This window comes from Amblyraja radiata, chromosome 1 (assembly GCF_010909765.2).
Source record: "Amblyraja radiata isolate CabotCenter1 chromosome 1, sAmbRad1.1.pri, whole genome shotgun sequence".
Lineage (NCBI taxonomy): Eukaryota > Metazoa > Chordata > Chondrichthyes > Rajiformes > Rajidae > Amblyraja > Amblyraja radiata.
In genome coordinates, this window is record NC_045956.1 from 142,578,982 (window position 1) to 142,606,705 (window position 27,724).

The following is a 27,724-nucleotide window of genomic DNA, read 5'->3' on the forward strand; positions in this document are numbered from 1 at the left end:
ACATTGAGGGAAGTTAGTATAGAAATAGCAGGGGCTATGCCAGAAATATTTCAAATGTCATTAGAAACGGGAATAGTGCCGGAGGATTGGCGTACTGCGCATGTTGTTCCATTGTTTAAAAAGGGTTCTAAGAGTAAACCTAGCAATTATTGACCTGTTAGTTTGACGTCAGTGGTGGGCAAATTAATGGAAAGGATACTTAGAGATAATATATATAATCATCTGGATAAACGGGGTCTGATTAGGAACAGTCAACATGGATTTGTGCCTGGAAGGTCATGTTTGACTAATCTTGAATTTTTTGAAGAGGTTACTAGGGAAATTGATGAGGGTAAAGCAGTGGAAGTTGTCTATATGGACTTCAGTAAGGCCTTTGACAAGGTTCCACATGGAAGGTTGGTTAAGAAGGTTCAATTGTTGGATATTAATAGTGGAGTAGCAAGATGGATTCAACAGTGGCTGAATGGGAGATACCAGAGAGTAATGGTGGATAACTGTTTGTCAGGTTGGAGGCCGGTGACTAGTGGCGTGCTTCAGGGATATGTGTTGGGTCCACTGTTGTTTGTCATATACATCAATGATCTGGATGATGGTGTGGTAAATTGGATTAGTAAGTATGCAGTTGATACTAAGATAGGTGGTGTTGTGGATAATGAAGTAGATTTTCAAAGTCTACAGAGAGATTTAGGCCATTTGGAAGAGTGGGCTGAAAGATGGCAGATAGAGTTTAATGCTGATAAGTATGAGGTGCTACATCTTGGCAGGACAAATCAAAATAGGACGTACATGGTAAATGGTAGCGAATTGAGGAATGCATTTGAACAGAGGGATCTAGGAATAAATGTGCAGAGTTCCCTGAAGGTGGAATCTCATGTAGATAGGGTGGTAAAGACAGCTTTTGGTGTGCTGGCCTTTATAAATCAGAGCATTGAGTATAGAAGTTGGGATGTAATGTTAAAATTGTACAAGGCATTGGTGAGGCCAATTCTGGAGTATGGTGTACAATTCTGGTTGCCAAATTATAGGAAAGATGTCAACAAAATAGAGAGAGTACAGAGGAGATTTACTAGAATGTTGCCTGGGTTTTAGCACCTAAGTTACAGAGAAAGGTTGAACCAGATAGGTCTTTATTCTTTGGAGCGCAGAAGGTTAAGGGGGGACTTGATAGAGGTTTTTAAAATTATGAGAGGGATAGTCAGAGTTGACGTGGATAAGCTTTTTCCATTGAGAGTAGGGAAGATTTAAAAAAAGAGGACATGATTTGAGAATTAAGGGACAAAAGTTTAGGGGCAACATGAGGGGGAACTTCTTTCCTCAGAGAGTGGTAGCTGTGTGGAATGAGCTTCCAGTGGAAGTGGTGAATGACTCAGAAAACACTAAACATTAATAATAATAAAACATTAATGATAAAACACCAATGATCAACCAACAAAATACCAGATCAAAGGGAGGCTACAGATTTTTGGCTGTTGAGTAGAGCAACTACTTGTGGATAAAAACTGTTTTTATATCTGGCTGTGGCAGCTTTGACAGTCCAGAGTCGTCTTCCAGAAGGAAGTGATTCAAAGAGTTTGTGGCCAGGATGAGAGGGGTCAGAGATGATCTTGCCTGCTCGCTTCCTGGCCCTTGCAGTGTACAGTTAATCAATGGAGGGAAGGTTGTAGCCAATAACCTTCTCAGCTGATCGGACGATTCGTTACAGCCTCCAGGTGTCGTGCTTGGTGGCTGAGCCAAACCAGACCATGATGGAGAAGGTGAGAACAGACTCTACGATGGCCGTGTAGAATTGGACCATCATTGCCTGTGGCAGATAGTGTTTCCTCAGCTGCCGTAAGAAGTACATCCTCTGTTGTGCTTTTTTGACTGTGGAGTCGATGGTAGCCCCCCACTTAAGGTCCTTGGAGATGATGGTTCCCAGGAACTTAAAAGACTCCACAGATGTGACGGGGTGTTGTTGATGGTGAGGGGAGGAGGAGCTCTCCTAAAGTTTACAATCAATTCCACTGTCTTAAGAGCATTGAACTCTAGGTTGTTGCGATGGCACCAGGACACCAGCTGCGACACTTCCTGTCTGTAGGCAGATTCCTCCCCATCCTGGATCAGCCCAATCAGGGTTGTGTCGTCCGCAAATTTGAGAAGTTTGACAGTGGTGTCTGTGGAGGTGCAGTCGTTGGTGTAGAGAGATTAGAGGAAAGGAGAGAGAACACAGGCTTGCGGTGCTCCTATGCTGAGCGTTTGCGGGTCCGAGATGTAGTTTCCCAGCCTCACATGCTGCTTCCTGTCTGTCAGGAAGCTGGTGATCCACCGACAGAGGGGTTCGGGCACAGTCAACTTGGAAAGTTTGGAGTGTATTAGCTCTGGCACAATGGTGTTGAATGCAGAGCTAAAATCAACAAACAGGATCCTCGCATAGGTCCCCTGGCGGTCCAGGTGCAGTAGGATGAAGTGCAGACCCAGGTTGACTGCATCATCCACAGATCTATTGGCCCGATATGCAAACTGCAGAGGGTCCAGCAGGGGGATCGTGATATTTTTCAGCTTGGCCAGCACAAGCCTTTCAAGTGTCTTTAAGACAAGTAATCCTTGCCTTTTTGGGTAGAGGGACAATAGTGGAGACTTTGAAGCAGGCAGGGACAGTACATGTTTGCAGGGACTGGTTAAAAATGTCTGTGTCGACCGGTGCCAGTTGTTTGGCACAGAGCTTGAGTGCAGAGGGGAAAACACTGTCAGGTCCTGGAAATTTCCGGCTTTTCTATCTTCTGAAAAGCCTCTCCACCTCCTCTATTTTTATTATCGATGAAGTGATGTTGTTCGGCAAGGAGGGTGTGAGTAATTGGGTGTGAAGTGGTGATTCGAGGGGGGTGGGTGTGGAAGGGCCCAGTCTTTGCAGACTGGGGTCAGGCTGTGAGTGGGTGTGAAGTGTTGGTTGGGTTGGGAAATGGTCCAGTCTTTTCATACTGGATTCTTGCCTTAAGTAGGTGTGAAGTGGTGAATGGGAAGGAGAGGTTGCAGGATCCATTCTTTGCAGACGTGGGTCTGGCTGTGTTGGTTGGGGAGGGGGTATCAGGATTAAGTTTCTGATTTTCAAACCTGCAGTAAAACTAATTCAGGTCGTTGGTCAGCAGACGATTGTCCAAAGAGCGGGGGGCTTTCTTCTTGTAACTGATAATTTATTGCAAGCCCTTCCAAACTGAAGAAGAGTCACTAGCTGAGAACTTACTCCTCAACTTTTCAGAGTACCTTTCCTTGGCAGCTATGATTTCTCTTTTCAGCTTGTACTTGGCCTGCCTGTAGAGGTCTGCATCCCCGCTCCTGTAGGCCTCCTGTTTAGACCGTTTGGAGCTGTCTGAGTACTGCAGTGAACGAGGGCTTGTTGTTGAACCATGTCCGGGTCTTAGTTGGAATGGAACTGTCCTCACAAAAGCTGACATATGATGATACAATGTCCGTATACTCATCGAGGCTTGTGGTTGCTTCCCTGAACACATTCCAATCCATGCAGTCAAAGCAGGATTGTAGGTTCTCAATGCCCTCGCTTGTCCACCTTTTCGTTGTTCTAACCACAGGCTTCGCAGATTTTAGTTTCTGACTGTAGGTCGGAATAAGGTGAACCAGACAATGATCAGAGAGACCCAGACCCGCCCGGGGAATAGAGCGATATGCGTTCTTGATTGCCGTACAACAGTGATCGAGTGTTCTCTCCCCTCTGCTGGGGCAGGTACATGAAGTCTGTATTTTTGAAGGTCACGGCTGCGGTTAGTTTTGTTAAAGTCCCCCAAAACAATGACCATGGAGTCCGGGAAGTTGCCCTCTACCCTCTACGCAGGCTTGGGGGGGAATGTAAACTCCAGCGAGAATAAAGGAGTTAAATTCCCTCGGAGAGTAGAAGGGTTTGCAGTTGATAAAGAGGGATTCTAGGTTGGGAGAGCAGACATTTGACATTACCGTGATGTCGCTGCACCAGTCCTGGTTGGTTTAGAAGCACATTCCACCACCTCTTGTTTTCCCCGCTGCCTCCACTTCGCGATCCGCTCACAAAGCCAGGTCAGCGGCTCGAGAGAAGTCCTTGTTTGTCCGGCGCAGGAGTTGCAGTTCGTCCACTTTGTTATTGAGAGAACGTACGTTTGCTCAGGTATATGCTCAGGAGTGGTGCACGTGATTCTCGTCGCCGGAGTCGGGTGAGTGCATCCCACGGGTCCTCCTCCGTCTGAAGACCTTGAACGCAGCCACAGCCCCGCCGACGAGTATGTCCAAATAATCCAGCGAGTGAGAGAAATCCAGAACGATGTTTGGAGGTACTGTATGCCCGATGTTTATGAGTACCTGTCTCGTGAAGGTTATCTTTGTAGGGTTCTCACAGATGACACAAACGAACAAACATACAAAACAACAAGGAGCAGTACACCGTGGCAGCCATAGTCGGCACCAGCAGCAGCAAGCAGCCAGAACAAGCTATTTACAGTTTCAAATGGACTGGTCGTATGATGTGACAATATTACGTTTTGATAATGTAATGTGCACGTTTTTATGTACTTACGAAAATAATGTTTGTGGACGTTTGTAGTTCAGAATGGAAATACTGTAAGCAGAATAAAGAGAGCAATGAAATTCAAATTTTTTAAGTTATATTTTAGATTTCTGATGGTAGAATACAAGGAAGAGAAGATGTGGAATAATTGAGTTAACAGAAAAGAGGCATTATTAGTAATTAAATTTGAATTACAAAGTTGAATATCCAATAATATATTGAGTTTCAGACTTCTGAGCGCAGCATAACTGTGGCAGCCTGGCTCTAAATGAAGTCAAGCCCAGCAAATATTATTTGTAGAAGAAAGCTCTGTAAAATCGTTTCCTGGTGCTTTGAAGTTATTTCAATTAACATTTAAGTTATTCATCTGCCTTTTAAAATCTTTATTACACATCTTTATTAAAATTACACATCTTTTGCTGCATTTTGATGGGAGCATTTCCTGTATATTGATCGTACGAAGGCTGGGAAGTGCACATTCCAATATCTAGCCAGTTTTACAGAAGATTTTAAACTACTGTATCCACGCCATTTGGTTTATGATCTTCATGTGTATTTAATTTGCATTAACCTTGTCCATCTGATTTGTAAAAGATTGGCATCCCTCTCAATATTTGCTCTATATTCGCGGTAGGTCATGTCTTATGAATTTAATTTAATAACCTATGAGGAGGTGACGAAGGTGATCGATGAGGGTAGGGCAGTGGATGTTACCTACATTCATTTTTATGGCATTTTATAGAATCCCTCATGGAAGGCAGATCTAGAAGATTATGATGTATGGGATCCATGGTGACTTGGTCGTTTGGGTTCGGAACGAGCTTATTTATCAAAGACAGAAGGTTGTGGTGGAAAGATGTTATTCTGGCTGGAGGTCTGTCATCGGTGGAGTGCCTCAGATAGACTCAAAATGCTGGAGTAACTCAGCGGGACAGGCAGAATCTCTGTAGAGAAGGAATGGGTGACGTTTTGGGGTGAGACCCTTCTTCAGTAAGACTGGTCGGAGAACTGGGGAGGGGATGAAGAGAGAGGCTACTTGAAGTTAGAGGTCAATGTTCATACTGCTGGGGTGTAAGCTACCCAAACAAAATATGTGTTCCTTCAATTTGTGCTGGGCCTCACTCTGAAAATAGAGGAGCGCCAGGACAGAAAGGTCAGTGGGAATGGGAGGGGGAGTTAAAGTGTTGAGCAACTGGGAGTTCAGGTAGGTTTAGGCGTACTGAGCGGAGGTGTTCAGCAAAACGATTGCCGAGCCTGCGCTTGGTGTTGCCGATGTACAGGAGTCCACACCTGGAACAGCGGATACAGTAGATGAGGTTGGAGGTGGTGCTAGTGCCTCAGAGATCTGTGCAATGACATTTATAATGACTTGGATAGCAGCATCCACGTAATTTCTTTCTACACTCTATTCAGCTTTGTGGCATCTTTCCTATAACAGGATAACAAAAACTGAACACAGCAAGTGCGGCTTCACAAATGTTTTGGACAGCATGAGTTTTGGTTTATTATTGTTATGTATACTGATTTTCAGTGAAAAGCTTTGCTCTGCACGCTATACAATCAGATCAGATAATACTATACATAAATACAACCAAGTCAAACTCAAGAACAATAGGTAGAGAAAGATACAGAGTGCAGAATATAGTTCTTAGTATTGTAGCACATCAATTCCATAGACAAATGTCCGCAATGGGTAGTGGTGAATCGGACAGTATCCTAGAATATGGTAGCACTCTTCAGACGTTTGATAACAGGAGAAGCAGCTGTTCCAGAGTTTGGCGGTGCGCGCTTTCAAGCTTCTTTATCTTCTGCACGACTGGAGCGGGGAGAAGAAGGAATGACTGGGGTGGGAAAACTCTTTGGTTATGTTAGCTGCTTTTCCGAGGCGTCGTGAAGTGTAGATGGAGTCAGTGATGGGGAGTCTGGTCTGTGTGATGAACTGGGCTACATCCACAACTCTTCAATTTCTTGTGGTTTTGGGCAGAGCTGTTCTAAAGCAAGCTATGATGCAAATCGACCATATGTTTTCTGTAGTGCATCTTTAGAAGTTTGTAAGAGTCACTGGAAGCATGCTAAATATTTTGTCTCTTGAGAAAGCAGAGGTGTTGACGTGCCTTCTTGGCTGTCACTTCAGCGTTGTTGGTCCATGACAGATTGTTGGTAATATTAATGCGAAGGAACTTGAATCTCTCATCCATTTCCATCTGGCACTTTTGATGCTGTTGGGGCATGTACTCCACAATGCTTCCTGGTCGATGACGAGATCCTTTATTTTGCTGACATTGAGGGAGAGTTTATTGTCCTAATGCCATGTTACTGGGTTCTCTATTTACTTCCTGTAATTGTCACATTTTTTGTGATTGGCCCACCGTACACTTGTAATTGGGGATAGAGCCAAATTTGACTGCATTGTCATCAATGCATAGGGAGGGTGGTGGGGAACTGAGAACATATCCTTGTGGAACACTAGCTTTGATAATTATTGCGGTGGAGGTGTTGTCCCCTATCCTCACTAATTGTAGTTTGTGTGTTAAAAAGTCAAGGATCTAGTTGCAGAGGGGGTTCTGATTTCCATTTCACTGCACATCTCGTATGTGTATGTGACGAATAAACTTGACTTGACTTGACTTGATTCCCCGGTCCAGGAGTTTGGAGCTGGGATTAATGGCGATGAATCCGAAGCTATAGTTGATAAATAGGAGTGTAATGTAGAATTCCTTGTTGTCTAGGTGGAACAGAGAGGAGTTTAGGGCTAGTGAGATGTTGTCTGCTGAGAACCTGTTGTAATGGTCAGCGAACTGCGGGGGATTGAGGCTCTCTGGGAGGCTGGAGTTAATGTGCACCATCAACATTCTCTCAAAGCACTTTGTCAGAGCCACTAGACAGCCATTAAGGCCCGCTGCCCTACTTTTCTTTGGTACTGGGATGATAGTGGTTGTCTTGAAGCAGGTGAGGACCTTAGAATGGAGTATTGAGTGGTTAAATATGTCGGTGAATACCTCTGCCTGCTGTTCTGCACGGTTCCTGATCACATGACCAGGGACTCTATCCGGCAAGTTATTTTCCATGGATTCATCTACCATCATATCTTGGAACTTTGAACAGTACGGTACAAGAACAGGCCCACAATGTCTGCCGAACATGATGCCAAGACCAACTCTTATCTATCTGCACATAATCCATATCCCTCTAGTCCCTGCATATCCAGCTTATCCAAACGTCTCGAATGCCACTATTGTATCTGCTTCACCCACCACATTCCAGGCACTCCTCACCCTCTGTATAAAACAATCTTGCCCTGGACATCTCATTTAACCTCTGACCATCACTCCTTAAAAGTATGCCCACTAGTATTTGATTTTTCCATTCTGGGAAAAGCATTCTGATTGTTTACCCTCTCTATGGCTCTCATGATTTTATATATTTCTATCATCTCACAGACCTTTGAAAGCAAGCATACCATACCATGTGCCTTGTTTAACACTCTGTTCACATGTGTTGCTTCTTTTAGGGACTTGAAACCCAAGATTCCTCCGTGCATCAATACTGTTAACGGTCATGCCATTAATTGCATTTTCCCCTTTCAATTGACTTTCCAAAGTGCAAAACGTCTCTTTTGGTTCAAACTCCATCTGCATTTCACCACCCATTTCTGTAGCTGATCTATATCCCAACTGTATAATTTGACAGCCTTCCTCGCTGTCTGCGTCACCAGCAATCTTGGCATCATCTACAAATTTACTAATCAACAGGTCTGTGTTTACGCCCAAGTCATTTACATGTTTCACAAACAGCAGAGGTTCCACCACAGTTCCCTGTGGAACTCCTTTAGTCGCAGACCTCCTCTGGTTCTTGATTTCCCTACTCTGGATAAAAAATAACTCTGTGCTTTTACCAAATCTATTCCTCTCATGATCTTACACATCTTTATAAGATTACCCCTCATCCTCCTGCGCTCTGAGGAATAGTCGTAGCCTGCTCAACTTCTCCCTATAGCGCAGGCCCTCGATTCCTTAGATGTGCCACTAATGTAATGCAGACTATCTCCATAACATGCCAGTTTACTTTCCAAAAATGTCCTCAGTTTACTTGCACAAACCTTGACTACAAGAGCTGGTCAGAAACCTGCTTGTATGTCCTATGCAAAATGTTACTTTATAACTAATAATCTGTTTTGCCATCTCTATGTATTACAGAATGTTTACATAACTAACCTACCTAAATGATTTTCAGACAGCAAATCATTTATTACAAGTATTAATCACACATCACATCTATAATTCTAAACTTGCATGGCAAAGATGGAGAAGGGGACGAGTATCAAACATACATTCGATCAAACATGTAAATGATGCACACTTGGAAGTAACAGGCTATTAAAATTAAGGTAAGAAATAATTATGGCACTAATGATCAAGTACAAGAGTAGTGAATTGTAAATGGACAGTTGTAAGGTTTGAACTGCTGCCCAAACATTGGTACCATCTGTGCAGTCTGCATGCCAGGTAGTCACATCAGAGATTTAGCAGAGATGCCCTCTCTGGTGCAATTAACACCTGTAATAAAGCATTTTGCTGTCTGAAAATCATTGAGGCAAGTTACTTATTCACACATTCTGTGACACATACAGGTGTTAAAACAGGTTATTAGTTATAAAATAACATGATGCAGTGGACATGCAGGCGGGTGAATGAAGGAGCCATTTATAACTTACTGTATGTATGCATGTTTCACAGCAAGCTGCTTTGTGCTTTTTAGTTGCTTCCAGTTTGTAAGACACCCATTAGCGTTGAATTCTAAATAATTGAATAACTTTGATTTCCGTATCATTTAGATCAAGGCATTATGAACAAAATAAGTTTTAAAACCTCAAAGACCCTTGAGTATAAATTGTTCTGTTCCTTCAGATGTGCAAAAACAGCAAGCTCTTGCCCAGATCAATTTTATATTGAATGCATAATTTATTTACCAAAATTGATATGTAATTATGTTTTCCAGAAATTGGTTTCAAATTGCTGTGAAAATTGGGCAGGCAGCAGTCCACACCATTTGCTTGATGTGAATGGTAGCAAACTTGTGCCAGTAACATGGTCAGATCTAAGTGAAGTGTATTTGTCACGCTGGCAGTGCTAATTGTGTTCCATTTAAGCAGTTTATCAGTTGGAAGGATTGGCTTCCCACTAATAGGACAGTAGACTACTTTTAAATAAAGAGGAGATACATTTTGATGGTGGATAGTTGATGGAAATTTTTTGCGGTTGACAATGTGAATTCAACTGGTGTTCGAATCTGGAATGCAGGTACTCATAAAACAAGTCAGTAGATGTAAATAGGAACTTTTGGTGCTTGGATGGGTTTCTCAGTTTAGAAAGATTTGCAGCATGATTAATACTATCTGGATTGCGGCCAGTACGAGACTGCAGGGTGGGAAAATTGCAATGTTCTCATTAGGAATGGCGGCACAGATTTTCTATAATTTTCCCCTTTATTAATGTTACTACTGAACCCTGAATGTTGTTATCCCTCAAACACTTGTCATGCGTTTCCCATCAGAATCAAACATCTCACAAAATTTATCAGGGAATCATGGAATGCAAATAAACTCAGGCAACCCTTTGTCAAAATGTAACTCCTTGAGTCCCAGCTTATGTAGCTAGATTGTATATTTGTACTATTTGTAACTGCAGATAAAAATAGCTTGTTGGAATATAAGCTGTCAACAGTAATACATAATGTTTATGCATTGGCCAAAGTTAATGAAGCGCGATTTGTTCTTTTGTTTTGATCAAACATTAATTTTCCACTAAATTTATTGTGTGCATCAGTGTAAACCTTTATTATTGCTTAGAATTTACATTTGTTTGACAGTATTATGCAGTTTTTATGATCGTAAAAATTACTAAATCACATTGAATAATAAAGCAATGGAAAAAGGCACCATCATAATGTTAAATTGATGAATGTGGATATAGTCCCTTAATACTTAGTTGATTCGTAGCTGGAATCAATAAAGAAGCTAATGAGTGCCTCCTATGAAGCTCTGATTCATTTATACTCTAGGTTGGGCCATCGAGGAGCAGTTGTTCCAACTGAGTAACTGCATTATATGCATGTACGTGGCATAAATAAAGTGTAAAGAGATGCAAAATCAACTGCAAAACTTTTGGGACTAACTATATTTTAAGACTCTTTTGGCTGAAGTTAATCTTCATCTTCGATGAAAACAAACCGATTGAAACAATGCAAGATTTGGGTCAAAAACATTTAGTGCAGCGCTTACTGCAGGCAGGCAATGTTTCAAAGTTGTGGCCTTTCACTGTGCATGATGTGGAAGCTGATGCAAGCTGCAACCATCAGAAAAAGAAATGTAGCCCATATGCCCCTTTGAGCTTAATCAGCAATTCGTAAAACGATTGCTAATCCTGTGTCTCAACGACTCTTTCTCCCATGGTCACTGTATTACCTGATGCCTTGGGTTTCCAATCATCTATACTTAATAATTATTTACACTTATAAGGTAGAGAACTCCAAGATTTACTGTCTGCAGTATTTAAAAAAAATTCTTTACCTTCGATCTAAAAAGACGTCCCCACAGAGTGCATAGAACTGTGCTAAAACTATCAATTAAAGTTACAGTTAGTGCAAGCTGATTTTATTTATCCTACGTAGGGCTCGTATAATTAATTTCTGGAAGGGTTAACCATTAAGGTAATGGAAGGGTTAAGCATTTTTCTCAGTTATAAGAATGGGATGGTCAATCAATGCCATCAGTAAAAAGATTGGGTTATATTGAGAAGATGGCTTTTTTTGTGGCACAGCTAAGCTATCCGTGCAGTAGAGAATATATTGGATCCTATATAGATATCATGCACTCTCTGACTTTTCTGCAGAAATGACCCTGCAATTGCTGGGAAATGTTGCTTTTCTTTGCCTTTTTAAAATGGACCATGTCCTGATTTAACTTACACCAGAGAAATGGTTTGCTGCTGTGGTTTTTCCCTGTATAGTTTTGAAATGACTGTGTGAGTTTTCCCCGGGAGCTCCGGTTTCCTCCCACATACCAAAGACGTACAGGTTTGTAGGTTAATTGGCTTTGGTAAAGGTTGGAAATAGTCTCTAGTGTGTAGGATAGTGTAAGTGAACATGGTGGTCGGTGTGAACTCAGTTGACCGGAGGACCTGTTTCCGCGCTGTATCTCTAAACTAAACTAAACCTGTTTTGGAGGGGAATAGCCACATGATTTTTATGCATTTTTGCCTCTATCCTTTCCTGCTGGTCCCCCATCTACTCGCTGCCTATAATTTAGACATGAATATCTCAATTATCTCAAGTCTCCCTAACATCCTGCAGGAGCAGCATTCCACCATCCTAATCCTTTAAATACCAAAAACAAATGGGACTCTCTTAGATAGCGCATCTTGGTTGACATGGATAGTTGGGCTTGTTGTCATGCTCTATGACTAGCATAATAAAGGCATATTTCATACCTGTGGATTCTTGTTGCATTATTTCATTGCACCACTGAATTCTGAGGTTTCTGAGAACAGCATGTAGCTGTGGCCGGCTATTTGGAATCTGACAATAAAAATAGAATATTGCTGGAATTTTCCGGGTGGGCGGCGCGACTCACGTCGCAGCGGCCTCTGCAGTCCGTCTGTCTTTTTTTAATTTTTTGTCTCGTTTGAATGTAGTTTTTATTTTTTTTAAACTGGGTATGTGTGGGGGGGGGGGGTGGGGAAACTTTTAAAATCTTTCCCCTGCACGGAGAACCCGACCTTTTCTCTGTCGGGTCTCCGTTGTCGTTGGGGCCTAGCACCGTGGAGCGGTCTCCAACCGGAACGACCTGGGGCTCCAGTTGCGGAGCCTGCGGACTTACCCACCATCATGGAGCTGGCCGAGTCCGGAGCGGGAGGAGCTGTGGTGGCGCGCTGCTGCGACCCGACCCCCGAGATTCGGAGGCTCCAACCGCAGGTCTGGTGGACAGTAACACCGGGAGCCCGCGGGTCCCTGCTGGGAGACCGCTTTTCGGGGCTTCCGCAACGGCGACTTCTCCCGCCTGAGTTGCGGGGTTGAGGATGACCTGGAGTGGGGCCTTACAGCGCCCGGCGCGGCTTTAAATGGCCGCGGGACTTGTTAGCGCACGCCGGGTGCTCCAACACCAAGACCCGGAGCAGGGCCTTGCATCACCCGGCGCGGCTTTATAATTGCCGCGGGACTTATTTACCATCGCCCGCCGGGGGCTTTGACTTTGACACCGGGAGGAGAATGGGGAGTGCAGGGGAGAGATAAGACTTTGCCTTCCATCACAGTGAGGAGGAGATTCACTGTGATGGATGTTTGTGTAAATTGTGTTGTGTCTTGGTTCTTCTACTTGTTTGTATGACTGCAGAAACCAAATTTCGTTTGAACCTCTGGGTTCAAATGACAACAAATAAATTGTATTGTATTGTATTGAATTAATGAGCAGGTCGGGCACCATTTATAGTGAGAAAAATAGTTAATGTTTTGTTATGCTTTTATCAGAACTTTTCCCATTCTTTGATACAAAGTTTTTTTTCTTGATTTTAAATATTTTAGTGCTAAGAATAATGATATATACAAAGTAATGCCCCTGTCCCACTTCGGGAACCTGAACGGAAACCTCTGGAGACTTTGCGCCCCACCCAAGGTTTCCGTGCGGTTCCCGGAGGTTTTAGTCGGTCTCCCTACCTGCTTTCATTACCTGCAACATCCGGCAACCTCCGGGAACCGCACGGAAACCTTGGGTGGGGCGCAAAGTCTCCAGAGGTTTCCGTTCAGGTTTCCTAAGTGGGACAGGGGCATTAGGGTGGAAAATGAACAGTGAAAACTAGCACAATCCTTTTGCTACTGAAAGGACTAGAGAGCTTGTTAAACAGTAATAAAGATTTTGTACAAATTTGCATTTTGTGCAATAGGAGATATCGATTTCAGTTATTTATAATCGAGCGTGAATAGCTTGTAAATCCTGAATTCTGGTCACTTCACTGACTTACAAAGATGACACAGGTAAAGATTGCAGAACCATGAAACCCATGGAGTAACAGGGAATCATTGACAAAGTCTTCTTGATTTCTATGTTTAACCACGTGCATATTCCAGAAGTTATTGTTAGTTTCATTGTATAACCATGATGGATTCCTTAAATCCCAAATCCAGACTGTTTCCCCCTGGGGTTATGTACCAACATTTATTTGTTTACAAATGAAATTTTTTTTTTCTGTATTTATGTCTTGTAACAAATCGACTTGTAGTGCTTAACACTTTGATATGCTGCTCTGAATTTCCATTATCCTTCTTGTTAAGGCATGCTGCACTACTTCAGCAAATTGATCAGACATCATGCTGGATAGTGAAGTGATTTGTCGCTTCTGAGACGAGTTTATGTAAATGAAGTCTCAAGTTTACTGCTGTTTGACCTGCAACAGGGTGTAACAGGAACGTGTGGTATATTAATACACTCTGTCATTGAGTGGTAGGACACACATTTTTCACTTTCACTAATGGGTTCCGGTTTTCAGTTGTACTCTCAAGGAGAATTGCAAATCAGATGCGTGTGAAAGTGAATCCAAATCGCACTGTAGGTGGCATTTCCAGGAAGTTTGGATTAGGTCATAAGCTATACTGTAGATGGAAATAGTATAGGAAATGTTTAAGAGAATATCTTGAAATAAAATCAAGCAGAAGAAAAACTTGTCGTTCAGTTAATTCTGTAACATGATGAGTGTAGAAAAAAGTTGCCCGTTTATTTGATGATGTCTTCTACTCTATGTGAGGATTTTTCACCAGGTTAAAAACATAATAATTTTGTATTTGGAAACAAGGGGTTCCATGATTAGGCAACCATTTTTAAATTAACTTTTCTATTTTGGATTCACAACCCTGAATGCCTGTTGATTGTTGTTTAGATGTAAGGTCATCTAGCTGCAAAGATTATCAAGCATTGGCCAGAATATTTTCTTGAGTAAATTGCAGAGATGGAGATAGTGCATTGGGAAGCTTTGAACAAGAAATATGGAAGTGTGTTAACACATACTTTGAAGTTTTAAGTCATTTGCATGACTCTTTGATCATGGAATGATTTCCTATTTAATAGTCAGCTTGATTGGCTTCTCGGACTGTGCAGCATTTGTACAGAGGGTGCAGAACCAAATAGCTCTTTCTCCACTATAGGATTAGAGATTAGTCCGGTCACCAACTGAAAGGAGATGTAAGAAACTGCAGATAGAAACATAGAAAATAGGTGCAAGAGGTGGCCATTCGGCCCTTCGAGCCAGCACCACCATTCATTGTGATCATGGCTGATCATCCCCAATCAATAACCCGTGCCTGCCCTCCCCATATCCCTTGATTCCACTAGCCCCTAGAGCTCTATCTAACTCTCTTAAATCCATCCAATGATTTGGCCTCCACTGATCTCTGTGGCAGGGAATTCCACAAATTCACAACTCTCTGGGTGAAAATGTTTTTTCTCACCTCAGTCTTACATGGCCTCCCCTTTATTCTAAGACTGTGGCCCCTGGTTCTGGACTCGCCCAACATTGGTAAAATCTAGCTTGTCCAGCCCTTTTATAATTTTATGTTTCTATAAGATACCCCCTCATCCTTCTAAACTCCAGTGAATCCCATTCTGTCATCCCAAATGTAGGAGTGAAGTGAGAGCGTGGCCAGGGTGGTGTGGGTCTTTAATAATACTGGTTGCCTTTTTGAGGTAGCATCTCCTATAGATCCCTTTGATGGTGGGGAGGTAAACAACTGATGGACTGGGAAGTGTCTGCCACTCTGTGTAATCTCCTTCGTTCCTGCATGTTTGGGTTGCCAACACAGGCCATGATGCAACCAGTTCTCTACCGTATGCTCTCGACCACACACCTGAAGAGAAAGTATTTGCTGACAGTAAATCTTCTCAGGAAGTAGAGGCATAAAGATGGGCTTTCTTTATGATTGCATCAATGTGCTGGGGCCAGGGCTCATCTTCAGTTGTTGATTCTCTCCACCACGAATTGAAGACAGATTAATGGATCCTGGACTTTCCCCTTGTAAATTCAACAATCAGCCCCCTGGTCCTGCTGATGTAGGGGGCAACATTGTTGTTCTGGCACCATTCAGTCAGACTTTCCATCTTGCCCCCATTCTCTGACTCATTACCCATTAGTCATCCATAAATGGTGTTACTGTCAGCGAATTTAAAGAAGGCAGAACTGTGTCTAGCTACACTGTCATGGGCATAGATCAGTAGAGCAGGGGACTGAGCACATATCCCTGTGGTGTTCCTGTGCTGATGGTTATCATGGAGGAACTGCTGCAGCCAATTGGTACTGATTGTGGTCTGCCGATGAGGAGGTTGAAGGTCCTATGGCATAGGAATCAGCAGAGCCTTGCTGGAATTTCGAGCGAAATACAAAGTGCTGAAGGAACTCAGTACGTCAGGTTGGATAGAGAGAGGTTGAATGAATGGTCTAATGGTGACACTGCTCTGTAGGGGGGGAAGAGCTCTTGTTTCACTAGACTGGAAAGGGTGCAGAGAAGATTTACGAGGATATTACCAGGACTCGAGGGCCTAAGCTACAGGGAGAGGTTGAACAGGCCAAGACTCTATTCCTTGAAGTGCAGGAGGATGAGGGGTAATCTTATTGGGGTATACAAAATCATGAGAGGAATAGATCAGGTAGACGCTGATTCTCTTGCCCAGTGTAGGGGAATCAAGAACAAGAGGACATAGATTTATGGTGAGGGGGGATTTAATTGGAACCTGAGGGGTAACTTTTTCATGCAACGGTGATGGGTGTATGGAACGAGCTGCCTGAGGAGGTAGATGAGGCCGGTACTATCACAACATTTAAGAAACATTTAGACAGGTACATGTATAGGACAGGTTTAGAGGGATTATGGGCCAAATACAGGCTTGTGGGATTAGTGTAGATGGGGCATGTTGTCTGGTGTGGGCAAGTTGGGCTGAAGGGCCTGTTTTCACGTTGTAAGACTCTATGACTATGACGAATAGGAATGATGTGACAGCACTCAGTTTCTCCCTGAGATGTGCTCACCTTGCTTCAACTGCTGCCTTTTTACTAGGCTGACATAACTAAAGTGCAAAAATAAAATGTATTTTATCATTTTATGCTAGTTTGACCCTGGTCCTAATTTTATTAAAATTTGCAAGTCAGTAGTTTGGAATTGGCTTCTGGAAGCACTGAGAATTCTTATATATCAGTTGCAAGCAATCTCATTTATTAGCCCTTATTAAAGTCCACCCTATGCTTTTGTCTCCGGAGATGCCTCCGACTTACTGCAATTATCCAGCATTTTCTATTTTTATTTAATTTGCTAACTATGAAAGTATATTGCTCAAATGACGGTGCAGGCTCGAAGGGCCAAATGACCTCCTCCTGCACATATTTTATATGTTAAATCAAATATATTATGGATAATGTGAATTAGAAATGCATCTCCAATAATGTCATCACTAGTTAATGTTTTAGTGGATCCATAAATGTTCTAAATGTATTTTCTTTTAGGTAATCGCCGAGAAGAACCCCCCAGATGCTTCAATCCCAGATGGCCTCCACCTGGGAATTGCACCTTCTTGTACATTAAATGCTGTTGATAAATCTAAGCATGTGCATGTTGGTCCATCTCTAGAACCTTGCCCTCGATGTGACCTTGGCCATTATTTCCCAAACCACAATGTTCTCAATCGAGTTCACTCTCCGGGCAGCCTTCCAGTCCAGAATGGTTGCATGAAAAAGACTGAAACTTCAACTCATGGAAAGCCAATTGTAGTAAGGCATTACAACATGAAAGACGTGCAAGCTGGTCCATCCAGTTTTACTTTTGATACTGTTAATCAATCTCAGTGTGAATGGTCAAAAGGAAAGACTCATAGTAGAAATCAATTCACTGATGGACATAACTTTAGGAATTTCAGACCGTTAATGGCACAAGACGCCATCTCGGGAACACTTTGTGATGCAGCAGTAAAAAGTCAAATAGGAATGATGACAGGTGAAGTTTTGTGTGGACAGAAAGTGTTTGTAGACCCAAAGCAGCATCTACTGTGTCAGAAAAAGGAGCTGGAGCTGGAGCAAGAAACGCTGCAGAAATTGCTCGCTCAACAGGAGTCTCTGCTCCTTTTAAAGCAACAGCAGTTACAAGAGTCCGTGTTGGATTATAGCAGGTAAGAACTCGATTGAGCATTGAACTCTCCTAATTTACCATTTAAAATTAGCCTTTATTAGATTGGCAAAAAAATAATAATTAAAGCTGACAGTGTTATCTATTGGCAATGGTTTTGAAACCCTGGCCTGGAACAGCTTTAATGAGTTTGAGGAAAATGGATCCCATGTGGTGGCAACTTGTTCAATGTTTCGGTTTAATTGAGCTCAGTTTTTTAGATTTCTCACCTGCGTGGTATTGTGAATGTTATTATGTTTAGAGCAGTTGCAATTCAGTTGGGATTTTAACAACATTAAGAAATAATTATCAGTAATTGACAGTAAAAGCAAATTTTTATGGCAGTTGTGTGGTAACAATAAGTGTGTGCATATTAATAGCACAATGAGTGTAGTAGTGTTGCAATTAATATTCAAATCAGATTAGTTCACCATAGTTCACCTAGGTATGTAAATGTTGTTAAATCTATTATTAGCATTAGATTCAGCTCTTGGGGCTAAAGGAATCAAGGGTTATGGGGAAAAAGCAGGAATGGGGTACTGATTTTAGATGATCAGCCATGATCATGATCCATGATCAATGATCATGATCAAAGAGCCAAATGGCCTACTCCTGCACCTATTTTTTTTATGATTCTATTCACAATATTGGCCTAGAGTTGTATCTAGAGTTGTATTTTAATGCACCATTTTGTGGGTTCTGTCCTGCATTTTATTTAAAAAATCTTATTTTGTTAAATGTGGGAATAGTGAACCTGCATTTTGTAGTGCCCTCTGCACTATGACGCAACCAAAGTGTCTGAAATACCTAATGATCAAATAGTTCGTCATATTGATAGTCTTCTCACAAACTACAATGGATAATAATTAGCAATCTGACAAAGGTACCAGTGGCTCATTTTTACATTAAAAAAAATAAGAAGAATTGAAATGGAGTACAAATAGTGATTGTAGCCGCTAAAATTATCTACTTTGGTCCATAGGATAAGATGACTTGGGGTTGCAGCAGTAAAGAAGGAGCAAACATATTATTGGTCCAAACATAAGTTTTTTTTAAAGACACAGAGTGCTGTTTATATAGCTATTTTTTGTTTCCCTTAATAAACCATGACCAATGGTTTATTGGTTATCCCTGCTGGGGTCTGATAATTTGAGACCCCCTTGCAGCTGAGGCAACTAGATGTGGATATTCTGAATGACCTAATTGAAAGAGCTAAACTTTTTAAAAACTATTTTAAAGTAAACAAATCATAACGATTATTTTTTTTCTAATTACGTACCAGTTCATGTTCTGAGGCATGAGGTGAGTTTTGTTTAATTGATTATTTTTTTGCATGCTATCCAGTCAAAGAAAAGACTACACCTGATTGCAATCAAGCCGTCCACAGTGTACTGATAAATGATAACGGGTACAATGTTTCATCTATATTACTAAAAGTCTGATCTTGACTGCTTTTGACTCACTGCGATGTGATTTCTGAGAATGCCGCCACTTATGGCCGTCATTTTTGGCCACCTCGCTCAGTGCCCCCCTCCGCCGGATTGGAATGGACCGGAGGATTTTTCCCATCGATGAAAAATTAGAGAGATATTAATGCTTTAAAAAAAATTGCCATTCTCTCTGCTGCCCCTGCTGGTGGGAGGGGAGAGGGACTATAAAACCCAGAAGTGGTGTGCCTCACTCAGTCTCTGCAAGATGGAGGAAGCGAGAGGGTCACATCTCTCTGAGCTCTGAATAACACTGAACACATGTCTACTCAACTGTGAGTGCCCTTAATGTGATTTGAAAATGAAAATATGGTTGGTTTGAAGTAAAAAGGCACTGCATGCAAATGGTTGTTTGGGGGGTTTGGTTTGAAGTAAAAAGGCACTGCAAAGGGTTGTTTGGGGGTTTGGGGTTGAAGCAAAAAGGCACTGCAAATGGTTGCCAGTCAACTGCCAGCCCACCAGCCGTGAGTGAGCTGCCAGCACATCAGGCTTGAGGGATTGAGCTGCCACCCCAAGAATCCATTTGGCCCACAATGTCCATACTAACCCTCTGGAAACCAGTCCCTTCAGCCCACAAGACCCATACTAGCGCTCCAGAAAGCCCCCTCCCCCCACCACTGGCCACCAATATTGGAATTGGTGGAGAGGTGGAATATTGCGTTGGGGGACCAGCCCTCCCCTGTGAAGCTGGGACCCAACGGGTCCCACTTAGTCTAGTGTAAGATAAAGTCCGATTAAAGATAGTTCAAAGGTCTCCATTGAGGCAGATAGCGGATCAGGTCCTCAGTCTAACTGGTGAGAGGATCGTTCAGTTGCTTGATTACAGCTGGGAAGAAACTGTCCCTGAATCTGGATGAATGCATTTTCAAACTTCTGTACCTCTTGCCTGATGGGAGACGGGAGAAGAGGGAGTTGTGACAAGTCCTTCATTATGCTAGCAGCCTTGCCGAGGCAGCTTGTAGGAAAGGTGGTTGGTTTCTGTGATGGTCTGGGCTATGTCCACAACTCTACAATTTCTTGCGGTCTTGAATGGAGCTGTTTCCAAAACTTACTGTGATCCACCCTGATAAAATGCTTTCTACGGTTCATCTGTAGAAGTTAATGAGGGTTGTTTGGACAGGCCAAATTCCTAAGTCTTCTAAGGAAGTAGTGCCTTCTAAGGAAGTTGGTGTGCTTTCTTGCCTGTAGCTTTGAGGCTGGTTCAGGTCAAATTGCTGGTGATATTTATTCCTAAGAACTTGAAGCTTTCAGCCATCTCTACTTCGGTGCCACCAGTGTATGTACTGCTTTGCTTTCTGAGGTCAATCACAATCTCCTTTGACTTGCTGATATTGAGGGAGAGGTTTAAGAAAGAACTGCAGATGCTGGAAAAATCGAAGATAGACAAAAATGCTGGAGAAACCCAGAAACATTAGGCTTGTGGGAGAGCTGGGAAAGGGAGGGGAAGGATGGAGAAAGCAAGGACTACCGGAAATTGGAGAAGTCAATGTTCATACCGCTGGGATGTAAACTACCCAAGCAAAATATGAGGTGCTGTTCCTCCAATTTGCGCTAGGCCTCGCTCTGGCAATGGCGGAGGCCCAGGACAGAAAGGTCGGATTCGGAATAGGAGGGGGAGTTGAAGTGCTGAGCCACCAGGAGATCAGGTTGGCTATTGCGAACTGAGCGGAGGTGTTGGGCGAAGCGATCACCAAGCTTGCACTTGGTCTCACCGATGAAGAGAAGTTGACACCTGGAACAGCGGATGCAGTAGATGGGGTTGGAGGAGGTGCAGGTGAACCTCTGCCGCACCTGGAAAGACTGCTTGGGTCCTTGAATGGAGTCAAGGGGGGAGGTAAAGCGACAAGTGTAGCATTTCCTGCGGTTGCAAGGGAAAGTACCAGGGGAGGGGGTGGTTTGGGTGGGAAGGGACAAATTGACCAGGGAGTTACGGAGGGAATGGTCTCTGCGGAAAGCAGAAAGGGAAGGAGATGGGAAGATGTGGACAGTGGTGGGATCCTGTTGGAGGTGGCGAAAATGTTGGAGGATTATATGTTGCATGCGATGGCTGGTAGGGTGGAAGGTGAGGACAAGGGAGACTCTGTCCTTGTTACATGTAGGGGGATGGGGAGTGAGAGCGGAGCTGCGGGATATAGAGGAAATCCTGGTGAGAGCCTCATCTATAAGAGGGGAACCCCCATTCCGTAAAGAATGAGGACATCTGTGATGCCCTGGACAGGAACACCTCATTCTGGGTGCAGATGCGGCATAGATGGAGGAATTGGGAGTAGGTGATAGAGCCCTTACAGGATGCAGGGTGGGAAGAAGTGTAGTTCAGATAGCCATGGGAATCAGTGGGGTTTGTCGCAGATGTCGGTCAGTAGTCTGTTACCTGCGATGGAGATGGTGAGGTCTAGAAACGGTAGGGAGATGTCGGAAATGGTCCAAGTGATTTTGAGTGCCGGATGGAAGTTAGTGGTGAAATGGATGAAGCCAGTGAGTTCTGCATGGGTGCAGGAGGTAGCACCAATGCATTCGTCAATGTAGCAGAGGTAGAGTTCGGGGATAGGGCCACGATACGCCTGGAACAAGGATTTCAGGTAGTCCTTGCTTTCTTCCTCCTTCCCCTTCCCTTGCCAGCTCTCCCACAAGCCTACTGTCTCCACCTCTTCTTTTCTTTTTCCCGCCCCCACCCCCCCAACATCAGTCTGAAGAAGGGTCTCGACCCGAAAACGTCGCCTATTCCTTCTCTCCATAGATGCTGCCTCACCCGCTGAGTTTCTCCAACATTTTTGTCTTCGTTTGAGGGAGAGGCTGTTGTCTTGGAATCAGGTTACAAGGTTTTCAATCTCTTTCCTAGTTTGCTGTAAGTATTTTTGAGGTTCTATTTGTGATTTGGGATCAGAAAGAAAACGGGTGACATTATCAACATGCTGAAGAAATGTTCAATATGTTTTCATAGGTCCAAGCATCATCTATCGGAAACAGAAGACATGACATATGGTGAGGTTCCAACAACCAAAGCAAGGATTTCTTTACCAAATTTGGCTGGATCCACTGAGAGGTTAGAAAATGTAGTTCAACTTTTTTTCTACTCATTGCATAGTTTATGCCAAATATATGGATGTGATGGACATTGCTTTGCAGATATTTAATATCATTTTCATTTAATCTTCTGTGCCATTGATGGTGACTGTCCATAGACACAGGGGTTACAATTTCACAAAATTACCATCTGTCTGCCCTTTATTTGTTTTGTAATTAGCATGCTATAAACTACGCCATTTCATAATTTACTTTTCTGCTTTGCTCACAGAGCCATAAGTTTGTGGAGGGTGCAGGGGAGGAGTAGGAGGGCAGCATGAAAACTCCTATTGTCATGACTTCGGGCATTTTTCATCTCTGTCCACCTCTTTATGACGGCATTGGCTATTAGGTCTTTATCCACCTCAGTCCATTCTGTACAATTTCCTACCTAAAATTCACTCTTAAGATCTTTCTTGAAATTTGCCTGTTTGAACAAGTGATGTTCAAAGGAAAGACTCTGAACTCTTGAAGTGTACCAAATGATTCGGGCATTAAAAACAGTGGAATAATTTTAGACTTTGGAGAATTTTCTCGCAGGGAAATCTTGATCAAAATGTATATTCTTAAAATTAAAGTTGGGTGACCTAGATATATGGGAACACTGCAAGCAATGGGGGAAAAATGAACTCTTTTGAATCTATCTCTTCCCTGAGAATATTAATTGCTTGATATCCAGCAGAGGAATGCATCAGAGCAATGAGTGGTTTTGGCTGCAGATGAGTTGCTATTGTAGCAACTGGTCTAGGGCTGTGAGCTGTAGTGTCAGTTGTAATCAGCGACTTCCATATTAAACATAATTGGAAACACTCATCTAGTTAGGCAGCATCTGTGAAGAAAGCAGTTAAGTTAATGTTTTAGGAGAATAGGTTTGGAATGTTGACTTGAGTGACACAATAAATGTTGTGTTTGTTTCAGACAAGTAGAAATATATTCAGGAATCAAAAGGCATTTTGGATTCTTTAAGTTTGATATCATAATGTCCATGCCTTTGGAATCTCCTTCCTTGATCCAGTACTTCAGCTCGAAGATGCCTTTCAAGTCTTTAAATATCCAGAAACCAATGATACGCTGAGTAAATTATAAGTTTTAATTAGGTTTACCACTATTAGAACTCTGCTAATGGTGCATCTATTATAGATCCCTACGGTGACATTTAACAATCATTTTTTTTGTACCCAATGTTAAGAATCTGCTTAAGTCTCTTAATTTCAGTTAAATTGTTGTCTAGTGATGTAGAATAATTTAGGTCTGCCAAAGTTAAGCTAGACAAATTTTGATGAGAGGTAAAATTCTAGAGAGACCACCTTTCCTTTTGTTGTTTAATGATCAACCTTAATTAACATGCAAATTTGAAATAATTAGAATGCATTAAAGGTGTTTAACCACTTTTCCCTAAAGAAATATTCAAATTAAACTGAGTGTGGCTTTAAATAATTTAATTCTGCAAGATCTATGACAACAATTTTCTGCTACATTTTTAGAAAGTGAGCAGTTTAAACCTATTTTAAGTGATAATCAATATTAAATAATTCTATTCTAGAGATTCTTTGTATTGGTCTACATTAAAATTTAATAATTTACATTTTTTTTAAAAATATCCAATTTTACCAGCATGTATATAGAATAATCCTTTTAGCATTTTCTATTAAGCTGAATGTATATTTGAATAATTCATGTCAAGATGCCTCATTTGAACATCACATCAAGTCTTCAGCTTTTGGTGATTGAAGTTGAAGGTGATTTATCTTAATTTGTTTATACATTCTATGTAACACCTAATGCAATTTTATTTCCCTGGTGTGGAAGAGTGAATGGGATAAGAAGTTATTTTGTCTTTAAGTATGTACTCTGAAATGGTACTCTGAAGGCAAAATAATATTTTTCCCCTTTGCCTGACTATGTAACTCCATTAAAGATTGAAAGCTTAAGTAATTATACTGATGTTTTTTTTACATTTGAGAAATTCAAAGTGAAAGGCCAAGGGCCATTATGCATATCACCAACTTAACATATTGGAGTTGATGAGCTTAGTTTTAGTTTAGTTTAGAGATACAGCACGGAAACAGGCCTTTCAGCCCACCGAGTCCGCGCCGACCAGCGATCCCCGCACACTTGCATTATCCCACAGGCACTAGGGACAATTTACATTTATACCAAGGCAATGAACCAACAAAACTGTACGTCTTTGGAGTGTGCGAGGAAACCGAAGATCTCGGAGAAAACCCAAGCAGTTCACAGGGAGAACATACAAACTCCGTACAGGCAGGATTTTGGTAGTAAGAATAAAGGCTAGACTATTTTTTAAATGGGGAGAGAATCCAGAAATCGGAGGTGCAAAGGGACCAGGGAGTGCTGGTGCAGGATTCCCAAAAAGTTATTCTGCAAGTCAAATTGGTACTAAAGAAAGCAATCTCAATGCTAGCATTTATTTCACGAGGGCTTGTTTACAAAAACAGGGATGTAATGCTGAGGCCCTATAAAGTGCTGGTAAGGCCACAATTAGAATATTGTGAGCAATTTTGGGCACCATATCTGAGGAAGGATGTGCTGGCTCTGGAGAGGAACCATAGGATTCCTGGTCCCAGGAATGAGTAGGTTAACCTATGATTAGCGTTTGTCGGCTGGGCCTATACTCACTGGAGTTTAGAAGAATGAGGAGGGACCTCATTGAAACATATCGAATAGTGAAAGGCTTGGATGGATTTGATGTGGTGTGAATGTTTCCACCAATGGGAGAGTCTAGGACTAGAGGTCATAGCCTCAGCATTAAAGGACGTTCTTTCAGGAAGGAGATGAGGAGAAATGGCTTTAGTTAGAGGGTGGTGAATCTGTGGAATTCTTTGCCACAGAAGGGTGTGGATGCCAAATCAGTGGATTAGTACAGGTGTCAGTTATGGGGAGAAGGCAGGAGAATGTGGTTAGGAGGGAGAGATGGATCAGAGAGATGATTGAATGGCGGAGTAGACCTGATAGGCCGAATGGCCTATTCTACTCCTATCATTTATGAAATGACCCGTAGTCAGGATCGAACCCGGGTCTCCGGTGCTGTAAGGCAGCTGCGTCACTATGCCGCCCAAAGGTGAAATCAAAGAGCAGTGATTGGATACAAGACTAAAGGAGGTAACTTATAATATAGTTTCAACATGCTGATAGAAAAAATATGATCTGGATTAATAGTCTGATTTCAGCCAAGTTGCGTGTAAGATTCCGAAGGATTAGGCAGGATAACATATTTCCGAATATAGTGTTATAGCATTATATGGTTACAAAATGCAAATTAAAGAAAAGTGCAAGGTCTGTAATTAGGTAGGTTGGAGGATTAGGACTATACCTTAGCTTTTGGGAGGAGCATTCAGTGGTCAGATAACATTAGGGAAGAAGCTTTTCCTCATTCTGGTCGTATGTACGTTCGAGCTTTTGCATTTTTCACTTGAAGGGACTGGGCGAAGAGGGAACGATTGGGTTGAAAAGTGATTTATGACTGTTGGCTGTTTTCCAGTGTGAAGTGTATGTGGATTCGATAGGGGAACGGCAGGAGGCTGTTTGATGGAATAGGTTATATCCACAACTTTCTGCAGATCAAGTCAATTCTGCAGATGCAGGTCAAGGGCAAATATTGCGTTGCCAAGCTTTGATGCGTCCCAATGGGATTCTTTCAACAGTGAATCTGTGGAAGTTTGTAAGAGTCGTTGGAAACATGTTGAACATCCTTACTCTTTCCTTACTTTTTTGATGAAATAGGCGCGTTCTTGGTCGTAGTTTCAGCTGGTCCAGGACATATTGATGGTGATATTTATGCCGAGGAACATCAAACGCTACATGTGGAATTGTCTATTGTTTTAATATGTCATTTTAAAAGACAGTCACTTTGGAATAGTGAAAAATATTTATTTGCCATCAATGCAAGGAGCATTCGTAATAAGGTGGATGAGTTGAATGTGCAGATAGTTATTAATGAATATGATATAGTTGGGATCACGGAGTCATGGCTCCAGGGTGACCAAGGCTGGGAGCTGAACATCCAGGGATATTCAATATTCAGGAGGGATAGACAGGAAGAAAAAGGAGGTGGGGTAGCGTTGCTGGTTAGAGAGCAGATTAACGCAATGGAAAGGAAGGACATTAGCTTGGAGGGTGTGGAATCGATATGGGTAGAGCTGCGAAACACTAAGGGGCAGAAAACGCTAGTGGGAGTTGTGTACAGGCCACCTAACAGTAGTAGTGGAGTTGGGGATGGCATCAAACAGGAAATTAGAAATGCAAAGGTAAAACAGTTATAATGGGTGACTTCAATCTACATATAGATTGGGTGAATCAAATTGGCAGGGGTGCTGAGGAAGAAGATTTCTTGGAATGTATGCGGGATAGTTTTCTAAACCAACATGTAGAGGAACCAACAAGAGAGCAGGCTATTCTAGATTGGGTATTGAGTAATGAGGAAGGGTTAGGTAGCAGTCTTGTTGTGCGTGGCCCCTTGGGCAAGAGTGACCATAATATGGTTGAGTTCTTCATTAGGATGGAGAGTGACATTGTTAATTCAGAAACAAGGGTCCTGAACTTAAAGAAAGGTGACTTTGAGGGTATGAGACGTGAATTGGCCAAGATAGACTGGCAATTAATTCTTAAAGGGTTTTCTTACCTGCGTAAGTTATGGATATGTGACAGACCTGAAGGAAAAGTATTTGGTGCAAATAAGGAAACTAATGCAAATTTTATTATGAGATTTTACACAAAATATCTATGAACACCATAGTGAAGATAGTCGTCGGTTTTATTAGAAAACACATTCAAATTGCCTTAGCATTTGCTATAGCTATGCATTTTTGAATGTCAAAGTGACAGTGGTATATTTGAAGTTAATGACTGGATAGGTTTATTGTTGTGAAAAAAATTAGATAGGAAAGAGGATAGGAAAGTAAGTGTTACGGTGAACACTTACTTATTGGAAATGTTGAATGAGCAGTTAACCACAGTATAGTTGTGATAAAAGTAGATAATAACCATGACAGTTGCTTTGGGAAAAAGCCATATGACGATACTATACTATGTTGATTTCTATGTTTGTTAGTTTGATTGCGTGACTCTGTCACACAACCCAAACCAACGACTATAGATTAGTGCACTAAGGTTGCAGAATCATAGGTCCTTGGCCCATTGTGCCAAGCTGACCATCAATTATCCATCTATATTAACCACATGATCCATAGCTTTTTATACTTTGGTGACTCAAGTTTTGGCTAGGTGCAAATTTCTGTCTTTGTCACCCCATCATACTTTGCTGATTTCAATCACCCTTTTGGTGGAAGAAAATTATTGCTCCAAGTCTTCTGTAAATCTCCAACCCCTTACCATAAACCAACGCCTCTGGTTATAGATGTCTCTGCTATGGGGAAATGTTTTCTACTTTTTATCCAAACAATGGCTCATAATTTTGGATACTTTAATGAGATGC

The 27,724-nt window shown here is 42.1% G+C and overlaps 1 protein-coding gene across 3 annotated transcripts in view; it reads left to right on the top strand.

Annotated features, from left to right (window-relative positions):
* kiaa1328 (KIAA1328 ortholog) overlaps positions 1-27,724 on the top strand; it is a 137,355-nt gene that overhangs the window by 41,638 nt on the left and 67,993 nt on the right. For all 3 annotated transcript variants that reach the window (XM_033032200.1, XM_033032182.1, XM_033032191.1), the window contains 2 exons: positions 17,065-17,723; positions 22,148-22,249. In XM_033032200.1, the coding sequence (XP_032888091.1) occupies positions 17,065-17,723; positions 22,148-22,249 (761 nt within the window). The remainder of the gene's footprint in view (positions 1-17,064; positions 17,724-22,147; positions 22,250-27,724) is intronic.